This window comes from Sparus aurata, chromosome 10 (genome assembly GCF_900880675.1).
Source record: "Sparus aurata chromosome 10, fSpaAur1.1, whole genome shotgun sequence".
NCBI lineage: Eukaryota > Metazoa > Chordata > Actinopteri > Spariformes > Sparidae > Sparus > Sparus aurata.
The window spans coordinates 29935993-29947427 of NC_044196.1; the positions used below are offsets into that span (position 1 = coordinate 29935993).

The 11435-nt window shown below is 42.0% G+C and overlaps 1 protein-coding gene across 8 annotated transcripts; it reads left to right on the forward strand.

Moving 5' to 3' along the window:
• The first annotated feature begins 2926 nt into the window (after positions 1–2926).
• Positions 2927–9125, forward strand: LOC115589693 (uncharacterized). 8 transcript variants are annotated; one of them, XM_030430764.1, is made up of 18 exons: positions 2927–3183; positions 3265–3317; positions 3979–4068; positions 4167–4291; positions 4381–4524; positions 4728–4778; positions 4863–5036; positions 5135–5231; positions 5314–5531; positions 5663–5810; positions 6206–6393; positions 6459–6576; positions 6708–6922; positions 7219–7336; positions 7416–7585; positions 7666–7763; positions 7840–7967; positions 8590–9125. In XM_030430764.1, the coding sequence occupies exons 1-18, from the start codon at positions 3155–3157 to the stop codon at positions 8619–8621; spliced, it is 2196 nt and encodes a 731-aa protein (XP_030286624.1). In that variant the 5' UTR covers positions 2927–3154; the 3' UTR covers positions 8622–9125. The 8 variants fall into 8 exon arrangements, with proteins under 8 accessions (XP_030286624.1, XP_030286623.1, XP_030286626.1 ...); XM_030430763.1 differs by having other exon boundaries at positions 2929–3183; positions 6167–6393; positions 7699–7763; XM_030430766.1 differs by having other exon boundaries at positions 2929–3183; positions 6167–6393; positions 7749–7763.
• The last annotated feature ends 2310 nt before the right edge of the window (positions 9126–11435 follow it).

Below are 11435 nucleotides of genomic sequence, written 5' to 3' on the forward strand. Positions count from 1 at the left end.
AACCTTAAGTCACAACATAATAATTACCTTTGTGTTTTTGATACGTTACACATTTAGTAGTTTAGAGAAAGAGGGCTGTGTTTTTATTAGGGGGGAGATCACAATAAGTTGGGAATCACATGGAGATGTTTTTTCCTCAGAGGAAGCTTCTTGTTGTCTGGGACCTGCAGATCTATGTACAACAACTCAAACACATTGCCAAGAGCAGATGACGTCGAATGTCGTTAAAGTCGTTGGACATTCTGAAGATCCTACGTCATCGCGCTTTTCGTGTGTAATCCACACAACCACAGGTTTCGGTTTTTATTTTGCAACAGTCTCTGTGCTGTGTGCGTAAAATGTAACTGCTTTGCACAATTGTGGCTTGACAATGTGCAGAATGACTCCATCCATTACAGACTGCTGACTACTCTACCGTGGCTCTATAATCACCAGAGGAGCCTATAAAAAAGGCCTTTTGTCTTTAATATTTGTTACACCTGGCTGGCGTTCACATCATGATAGGAATATAACTTTCTGTCTGTGTGGTCACACAAAATGTAGAATAAAAGGGGAAAGGTGAGCGGAACATGAAAAAAGGAGGTTTTTACAGGATTTCAGAAGGTGAACGTTGGTGTGACTTCACTAATCACCTGCACGGTCAACAAGACAATCACAGTGCCGACCTGGGAAGAAAACAGCTTGCCTGTTTCTGAGCCAACACCACAAAATAAACCCATACTGTTTCTACTAACCAGTTATATGTGCAATAAACACAATGCATTAATCTGGATAAGCTAGGTGCTGCTTGGCTGTCACAACTTTGGGTCTAAAGGAGGAGTAGCTGTGATATTTTCTCCGTTTTATATCTTTTACATATGAAAACTGGGTTTACTGCATTAATGTATAAATGGCTTCCTCGTATGCTGTAGAAGGAGTTAAAAAAAAGAAACATGTCAACGTACTATATGTTGCTCGGGCTCATACTGCAGTCCTGTTTCACGCAAACTACTTGGTTCTTTTGTTTCCAATTCTAATCACACAGCCTGTTGTTCAAATACACTGTGTTACACCCATTGGACTCTACCTTAAATTGTGTAAAAACCTGATGAGGCCAATATTTGCCCAATAGGCACACAGTGTTGATTTCTTTGTCACTTACTTGATGTGACAAATAGCAGCCCGGCCATGGCATCAGAGGTGGGGAAGCATTAAAGTGTGGCTCCACAATGCAAGGGAGAGAGATGTGGGGAGGATCCAAAGGAGCGATCAAGAGACAGCAAGTCAAATTTTGGCAATGGACAGAACCAAACTCATCTTTTGTTATTTCCAGATACAGCGTAAGTTTCTCACACACAAATAAACATGTACCAAGGACACCAGTTTACTTCAGATTAGAAAAAAAATAATTGCTAAGGATGCATCATGTGCATTGTTTCACCACAAATAACAAAAAAATACATATACAAATAAATAACAATTGATTAATACTCACCTGTCCTCACCTGGGCTAGACTTATGGGGTCTTACCCAGCTTGAGCCAGCAGGAGTCGTCCTTTCACCACAGTTGAGTCACTTCTCCTCCCATCCTGCTCATCTAATAGCTCCTAGGCTGGTCTGCAAGACTAAAAAGAAAAAGAAAAAAAATCATGTAATTAAATGTGGTGAGACAATGTTCATGTTGGTATTGAATCATTTTCTGTTGTTCTACAGGCCTTTCACTTCTCAGCTACACTCATTCACAACCTGATGGAAGTCTATTGTGCTATGGGGAGTGTGGGTACGTGGAACCTGATGCAGACCTCTGTGCCAGTGCACTGGACCCACACCAGTCTCTCTTACCTATAGCTAGCTTCCACCTAGAACCACACTACAAGAAACCAAGCTTGACCTCTTAATGGTTGTGCATGCTTTCAGCTCAAGACGATGAATTTATTAATGCACCTCTCTTTACCTGAATAAAGGAAAGGACTTAGGCTGGTGTCCCGCACATGGTTTGCTCCCCACCGTCAGCACCACCTGCCGGGCCACAACGAGTACCAATTGGTAGAGGTGGAGACTCAGGGGGACCGTAACCCGTCCAGGTGACCCTCGGGCATCATATCAACCCTCTGTCTACAACTAACCATTTCTTCTGTTCTCTTCTCCTCTCCCTCCAATAGATGGAGATGTCTCTCCTCTTGTCTATCCACATCCCCTTTATCCCTTTGTCTAGGACTCAGAACACCACTGGTTCATCAGATCACCAAGGTGAATAACACATGGGGTGGGACAGGTCCAGTGGTGGGGACAGAATCACCTCCACCACTTCAAACACAGTCTACTTCCAGAAGCGCAAACTTGCATTGGCACCAACTGCTGGACAAGTCAGAATAAATATTTAAAAAATAAATACATAATACATTAGCAATCAAAATAAGCGTGCTACATGAAATCAGTTTAGTATTATTTTTTTTTAACATGATAATGTTCACTAATATCATCAAGTCAGCATGAAGAATCCCTGTTGATTTTGTAAATCAAACTTAACAATAGCATAAATTATTGATGTTCCCTAAATCATATATATTATATTCATATAAGTCTATTTCTATTTCTTACCTTTTTATTATACTGTTAATTTTGTACTATTATTGTTGTTTATTGTAATATTACCGTCCTTTGGAGTGTGATGACACAATGAGCTAGTTATTAAATGACAACTGAAGGAAACATTTACTGTGTATAAAGATTATATGAGCATTATTATAACTGTAAAGTTAGCATTGTGCCAACACCGCCTTAACTGGTCACCCACTCCACCTAACTGTACTATATCTTGTAGTGTTCAAAGTGTGCTCATGACAAAATACACTCCAATGTCCAATAGGTGTCACTGTAAGATCGCATTTCTTATTGAGGGCCTCGAACACAACACTTGACTTGAATGCCTCATGAAATATGTTACTTTATAGTATAATTTATAGTTTTTGCTAACTTGGGCTCAAATTAAGCTGTTTTTCACGCGTGTTTACAACGTTAAAGGTCAAGAGAACGGAGGTTTGTGCTAGGCTAATTAGCTGCTCACTCGACAGGTGCGTCGGTCAAAATGGCGGCCTCTCTGAAGGTAAACAGGACTGAGCAGCTTTCAAGTCGATACATTTTCACCAGCTGAGTTCACAATTACTCTTGAAAAATGACGATATGTTACCATAGTCTGTGCTGGTGAGTTTAAATGTGAAAGATACAATTTTAGACATTTAAAATGTATAAAATTCACAGCACTGGGTCATGTGTTTGTTTCAGTGTGGTGCTGCTCCTCGCCTCACCTCTGTGTGTTACAGGTCCATCACCAACAGGTAAGAGTAAGTAAGTAGTAGCACGAAGACAGAACAATATGTCTGTTTCATAACATTAACCAGGAAAGAGTAGGGCCAGTAAACTCCAGGAGGTTCCAGACAAGGACTGGATATTACCTCGGCCTTGCTAATAAAGTGTTTCTCTTTATAATATTGTGTATTACCTCTCATGTACAGACTATTATTAAATATTTCCCCACAGGGGAAATATTGTGCTGTTAGAGAGCTCCTGTTTGAAATTGCATACAGGATATGGTGGAGTGTGGAAAGAGATATATCAGATCCTGTTTGCTGCTGTTATTTTATGGTCTCCCTTTATATTGAACAATAAGTTTCTCAGAACATTCCCTTTTCTGTTAAATCACATGCACATGTAGGACAGGATGGCAAAGGCTTATTATCAAAAAAAGGCTGTACAACATGACGAACGCAGCAAAAATCACACATCACGCAATCAAATTTATGCTCCGAGCCATTATTTGTGTCCCGCTGCGTTGCATTTCATCTCACCATTGTATTCACAGATGTAAAGCCATGAATATTTGCTTATTCCTGACATATTTTTCATGCAACAAGACTATAAACTTTGTTATTAAATTCATTGCTGCTCATCTGACTCATCTAATCGCATTCAGTTATGAATTGGTCTTAATTTTCTCAGGAATGTTTCACACAAAATGTATTGAGCGGCACTTCTGGCTCGCCGTCAAATCCGGCTTCCTCGGCCCGATGTTCCGTTTTGCCTTTGAAGGTATGTCTCTTCGTCCTCGACGAGAAAACGCGCACCAGTTCCTCTTGCGTGCTCCTCCAGACATACTTGTCGGTGACGTTGTGCTGTTGAACCACCAGACCAGTATGGATTCCACTTTCTGTCCAATCAGGAGGCCTCGTTCTGTGGTTACACCGTCCTCATCGGTGATGCTGGAGAGGTGGTGTTTCGTGCCTCCTTCCTTGCCTGTCACGTCCACAGCAAGGTAGTTTGTTTCCTGCAGTGTTTTCGTTTTGCCATGTTGCAGGATTGCGTTCTTTACGACACGCCGCTTCTTGTACGTCGCCTTCACAGAGAGGCGCAGACTATCACCTGCGTGTTTGGTTTGTGAGCCTGCAGGCGGATGGGAAGGTGGCGACCTATCCCCTCCAGCTCCACTGCTCGCTGCAGGGTCGGTGGAGCACCAGAGAGATCGTCTGTGAGGAAAACTACATGGAGGTGAGTCATTCACCTGCACAGTTATGTCTTCACATCCACACTTATTCTATTGTCTGACAACTTTTCCACTTTGTTTTTTCCTTTTTCCTTTTTTTCCTTTTATCCAAATTAAAGCAGGTCAACTTTTCTGGACACATTTTGGGGCTAAAAGAAGATCTGAGTGATTTATGAACGTGTATCAAGCCTTGTCTCTTCTTCTCTAGGTGTCCATCCTGCGGTCGCTCCTGCCCGGCACATCCAAAACAGAGAAAAAGGTTAGCCAGGACATAAACACTTCTTAAATGGTATACTCATCAGTGTGCAATCAGCTGATCCATCACCTCTGTGACGCTGACTAGGGAGCTGATGAGGCGGACATCACTGTGATGTTCTCCACAGCGGAACAGCCACCCGAGCAGGCGAGGGTCTTGTCCCTGACCGAGGCTGCCGCTCTGGGCTACCACGTCTCCCAGCGTGGCTCGCACCTCATTTTCCGCTGTCCCTACTCCTCCCCTCTCTCACAGTCTGTTAAGGTACACGCAGGCGATGTTGCTCACACGAGATTACAGGTCCTACATCATTCAGTTACTAAGTGGATGCTGTGTGTGTGGGTGTTGATGCGTTTTCCCAGGAGAGAGGAGTGGATTTGGAGATTGTCAGAGCTACCGTCCTGTACAGACTCCGAAGCAGCTTCCTGGCTGTTGACACCACCGTCGCCTGTGCTCAGAGTTGGTATCAGTATGACGTCGTTTGACAAATGTAAAATACCAAAGTGAAATGTCTCTTTTCCTTCCCACTTCTCGCCCCCAGACGAGGCAACAGCAGATGGGCCCGATCTGCTGTGGACTGTCCCTTATGTCCTGTCTCCATTAGTCCACGGTCAGTTCAGAGACGGAGGCATGAGGATGGGAGTGAATGGATGGGCTCTGAGCGAGTCTGAACATACAGAGAGGGGATTCAAGATTGGCCTGCAGGGGGGAAGAGTGGAGGTCAGGATTCCTTTCGGGGCCCATGGTGGACACCTTAAGGTATCGAAACGAGCAGTAGTGCATCAAAAATGTAGCCGGAAAGAAACAAATCAAGCTGACATTTGCAAAAATAGCTGTTTGCTCTGTTTTTCTGTTTTCTCCTCTCTGTGTGTTGACTGTGATTCCTCCAGAGCGGTGTTCTGAGAGGACGGTACAGTCAGTCCATGTCGGTGGATCTGTTCTTCGTGAGGCAGTGGGAGGACGAGCGCTGGCCTCTCACACAGCAGCGCTCCTTCAGGCTCCTCAGGACTCCTTTCATCCCACAAGCCTTCTCCAGCAGTAAGGCTTTCTGAGGCCATGTTCACTAATGTCTTGATGTTGGTAAAATATAAAGGTTATGCAGTAGGGATGGGGGATTGTTTGGTATCCTTAAACAGAAAGAGGTAAGATGTGCATAAAGATTGACTTTGGGTTTTACACAATTTCATTTCCTCATAATGATGTAAAGATATTGTGTAGCAAGTGTCAAATTCTTAAGATTAGCAGTTGATTGTTTTATTTTGTCTTATGTGAAACATGATGGTGGAAGACGTTTTATTGCAGTAGATGCAGAAAGATGTTGAACTTGGGACTTTAGGTTTTCAGGTGTGTTGATCATCTCGCCGTCATTGGTCTCTGTCTCTCTCTCTCCACAGAAGCAGTCCCGTCTAAGGGATTGTTTTCCTTCACTGTAGGCTCTTTTGCAGCTGACGTTTCCCTCCAGAAGGCGACAGTAGATGGTGGCGGAGACCTTTTAACCTGGACGTGGAGCCACCAAACACAGAACGACACGGACCTCAGCGTGTCAGCGCTCTCCCACTCCAACGGGAGCCACTCGTATCAGCTTCGTTTCCCGTTGTCACACCCAAAAATAATCCCAGAGGTGAGAGTGACTGAGCAGTTTTATCACGTGTACAAATTCAAAAATAACCTGCTGTCTAATCCCAGTTTGTAGGTGGTGGCTATAAGATGTACAGCCTCTCTTTCAGCTTCACTCTCAACATCTTGCCAAGTGGAGAGGTGTTTTATCATAAAGTCACTATAGAGCACAGTGTTGAATACGCAGGTGAGAGGTCTGAGTTTATTACTACTTATTCACTGATGGTTTGCATGTTTAACTAAATGTTAAACTCTTAAAACTCTTAAAACCTAAGTATCAGCCTCACGAACATGTACCCCTAATGATTTCCTGTGCAGCTCCAAGTTCCCCCAAGCTGGAGGGGAAGTGCACCGACAGCAGCCTGCTGGTGCTGCTGCACCACGGGGCCCAGGCCGAGCTGCAGTGGGAGCTCTTCCTCGCTGGCCGAAAGCTGGACTGGGACCTGGTGGAGATGGGCGGGTTCCTGGTGACGGCAGAGGACGACTACTTGTCTGTGGAGATCCCCTCCTACAGCCCCGGGATGCACTATGAGGTAATCAATCATACTGTCCTTACTGTTTTCCTGCTGAATTAAACTTAATTCGTTTTTCTTGTCCAATTACTCAGCTGACAGCTAATCTCCATCTTAATGAATCTGACACCATCTGTGAGTGCAATTCATTAAATGGGCTCTCAAAGTAAAGGAAGGATTAGAAACGCTCGTCAGGCTTCGTTTTTTTAAAACCATCTTAATTAAAAGAGAGGATTTGAACACATCATGGATACTTTGATTGAATAAGACCCAGTTTCTTCTTTTCGGTTTCTTCTTCTTCTTCTCCTCTCATGCAGGAGCTGACGTTGCAGGGTCTTGTCTCTGGAGTTAAGGTGTCTGTTGTGGACGCAGCGTCTCTGAAAGTGGAGGACACTCTTGTCCATAAATGCACCTTCCCAGCAAGAGAATTATTTGGTACTACCGCAAACCGAATCGTTAAAAGTTAAAATATTTGTCTTCATTTTTAATAACGCCTGCAGTGTTTCTTTGACAGTATGTCTGCCAGAAGGAAGGATGGTGGCAGTTGTCGACACCACCCACACCATCCCGCCCACTCACCCCAACCGAACCACCTTATTGGACCACAGCTGTGTTCCCATGGAGACGGACAGTGCCAGAGCTCTGTTCAGCTTCAGCCTGGACTCCTGTGGGACGACTGTCACTGTGAGATACTTTTATTATTTTAAAGTTGCATTGAATATAATGCTGTCTGGCTGCTTTTCTGATCTCCTCGCGTTCCTCAGACTGAGGGGAGTTTCCTTGTTTATGAAAACCAGATCAGTTACCGTCAAGAGTTTCTGCCTGTTGATGATCCTCTCATACACAGAGACTCCCCGTACAGGTGCGACACCTGCGCACCGAATACGATCTGTTTTTAAACCAGACGACGGTGTTGATGAGAGTCTCGTCTGTTCTAGGCTGACAATTCAGTGTCGTTACCCAGCAAACGATACGAGAACTTTTGCAATCCATCATTCCTTGAACTCCTCTGTGGACCCTAAGGCCATGTCAGCCAAACGCCGACGCAGGGAGGCTGCAAACTCAGGTGTGCATTTAAAACCATGACTTCAGTTAATGTGAAAAACCACTTCCATCCCACCATATTTTGATATATACCTAAACTAAAATGGCTATAGCTTCTGACTGTATGCCTAAATGAGGTCATATCATCATTAAAAAACCTGCAAGTTTCTTTTGGAAGTGTCAAAAACACTACAGAAGCAGAGCAGTGAGTCTTTGAAGTCAGTCGGTTTGAAGATTTTTCTTCAACTACAATAAACAAAATAGTATAAATTCCAGTCTGTGGCTTTATCTGTACTGGTAAAAGACAGAATGAGGATGTAAGCACACTATCAATGAACATGTGCCTCGTGATTTGATTTGACGGAGATAAAACAATGTGTGACTATTCTACATTGTTTTTTCTTTCATGAAAATATTTGGAGACTCCAAAAGGATACATGGTAACAAAATGACACAGTATATTTTCATTTAGATATATTTCATCAATTGGAGCTAAAATACCCACAAATTACCACAATACATATCCCAATGTGCATAAGAAATGAAAACATCCTTTTTAACTTCAGGTTGAGCAGATTTATTGAAACTGGAAATTGACTTTTAAATATGCAAATGTGTGATTTGTTGTTTTCCACTCCAATCAGGTCAAAGAAAACAGAGTGTGACAATGGAGTGATTGGAAAAAAAACATCGAGGTAGTGCTGCTTTTGAAACTTTATTTAAACACTATTCATCATATAATCATCTTTTTTTTTTGTATTTTATTTAACCTTACATAATCACGTGTTCTCTCTACTCTCAGACTCTCATCATATCCTGACATTTCATCATTACAACTGTTGTATGTTGTCTGTATATTAGTCCATTATGTCTTTGTCAATGTTTTATTTTTTTTGCTTTGTTTGTCTTTTATTACACTACTTCTTCACCAATAAAATGAAACGAGAAACAAAACTATCTATGCCATATTAGCATTGCTAACACTGTGCTAATTGCTCTACATAAATAACCCCTCCGAAATCTAAATCTATTTCCTATTCAAACTTGACCGAAGATTACACCACATATGAGTTGGTCACATGGACACTTGTCTTCATGCTCCTGCTGCTGATGCTCTGCACATTAGTTTCTGCTTACTACACGTGTAAACTGAATAAATGGAAAAACATGTTAATCTACATTTCTATTGAGTCTTTGTTGTGAATTATTTCATGCATATTCTTCTTTAATGAATATCCTGACAAAATGAGATAATGAATAACAAGTCAAGTTTAGACTCAGTTTGCTTAAAAGCTGTCTGTAATTGTAATGATGTAATCAATTCTGTGAGTTATATATTATAGTTAAGTTTGTGTTTTACTGGGTTCTGTATTTTTATCTGTTCCTGATAATTACTTTTTATTTATTTTTCTATGAGCACAATTTGAGTGTTGTTGGTTTTTTCTTGTAGTTGTACTCTCTTACTTTCGTTAACCTTAAACCTTTTCCATGTATATCCACTGGCATTGTCAAGTTTTCTGGTGAAAGGGCCCTGGTATTAAACACGTTGCTTCAATTTGGACATGGCTTACTGTAAAACCTAAATAGAAAGAAAACATTGTTTGCTGGACCTGTGCCTGTCCTGCTCTGAAGTCAAGCATCTGATTGGGGATAACTTTGCTGCTAACGAGCTAAACATGTAGCCATCATGCTTAAGGGCCTGTGGTTGGTCAGTAAAGAAATTGACAGATAAAAGCTGGAGCTGAAGACAAAGGACCACATGATGCCAGTTTGGTCTGCAAATACATAAGGCGCTTCACTTTAGCTTGTGTTGGTTAGCAGATGTAGTTTGCTAGCAGCTAAGCTAGCTTTAAACACGTCAATGGCTATGTGTTTGGGGTTTGTTTTGGGTAAGATGCCCTGGGTGCGATTTAGACATTGTTAGTTGTTACCAATGCTGTCGTATGGTTTTGATTTATGATGTCTTTGTTTTACAGTGTGGCCTTGCTCCTGTCTGTGTGCACAGCTGTGAAATGTGACACTATTCCTGATGGTACGAGTTAAAATGTTTGCTTCGAGTTCGACAATGAAGCGCATGCTGCAAAATCCTTCATTCTCCAGCAATGACATTGACGGGTACATCTTCAACATTTGGTTATTTACACCTCCTTAATGTAAGACATTATCCCCTCTCGTCTCAGAGTGACCGTGCAGTGTACATATCCTCCGGCTGGACTGCATCGCCTCTTCTCAGCGTACAGGTTTGAGTCTGACACAGTTGGTGTTCCTAACTTCCTCTAGAATGACTGACAGGTTAGTTGCTTGAAATGCAATTGTTTTTAATCAAATTGTTTTCACAGTAGCTAGACGATCACAAGCTACAATGAATTCATATTTTGGATTATGTTTAATGTATTGAATAAATAACTCAAACTTGTTTCCTAAATGCTCTTTTCATTGAGACTGGAGCAAACACAACATGGACATGAGGACAAATCTGAGCCTGAACTGAACTTTTCCCCACAGCCTGTAATATTTAGTGTATATTAAGTGGAGTTACCCTTGAATTAATGCACAAGTATTAATTTGTCCTACAAGGTAGTGTACAGCATATTAAGTTTTACTTCATCTTGTGGAAGAACATTTCAAGTCAAACACATTCATAAAAGCAGGGAAAAATCTTAGCATGTGGAAGGGGACAAACAGGCAACTGATGTGAAGCTTTGGTGCTGTAGAGGAGTAACTGGTCTTTCCCAGATGACCAAGTGAGATCTGTTTCCATGTCTTGAACCCACCCAAATTCTCCACCTCCTGATCCATTTAGGTACATACTGTACCAGTAGTGTCTGTTTGCCAACCTCTGACAGATGTTGGTAGCCAGAGTGTCTGTTTCTATCACTAATCATATGGGAAACAGCATGGAGAGCCAATTTCAAGTTCATGTCAGCACTTTTGACTGAAAGGGTTGAAGGATGGAGAACCTTTGGTCTTGGATGGTCCAATCCCTAATGTCCTACCAAAGTGGCCTTTATGGACCTTCAAGATATGCACTGAACCGTGTTGTCTAGTGCAGATGAGTTGAGCAAAATACCAATTGACACTTCAAAGTTCCATTATTGCTTCCAAGCAAGAGTCATCAGCAGCATAGATGGCAATTAAGAGGCAGTCTGTTTAGTTGTAAAAATCCAATACACTTCACAGGTTAACATAAATTTAACTTGCACATACATCCCATAGGTTTTATGTAGCAACCAATGTTGGAACACATGGATTACATAGAAACATTTACATACTCTTCAGAAACTCCTTGGATAAGTCTGTTTTATGGTTTCAGAGCATGTGAGATGGCTGAAAAACCTGCCACATGATAAACCATGAGGCCCACAGACAGTGTTTTCACTCTAAATACACCAAGTTTCATATGCAAGAGTAACATTGGGAATTTCCCTTACAACAGGGGTACAATACAGCAGTGCCTGAATTTTACCGCTTTGTTTGGGTGTTAAAATCC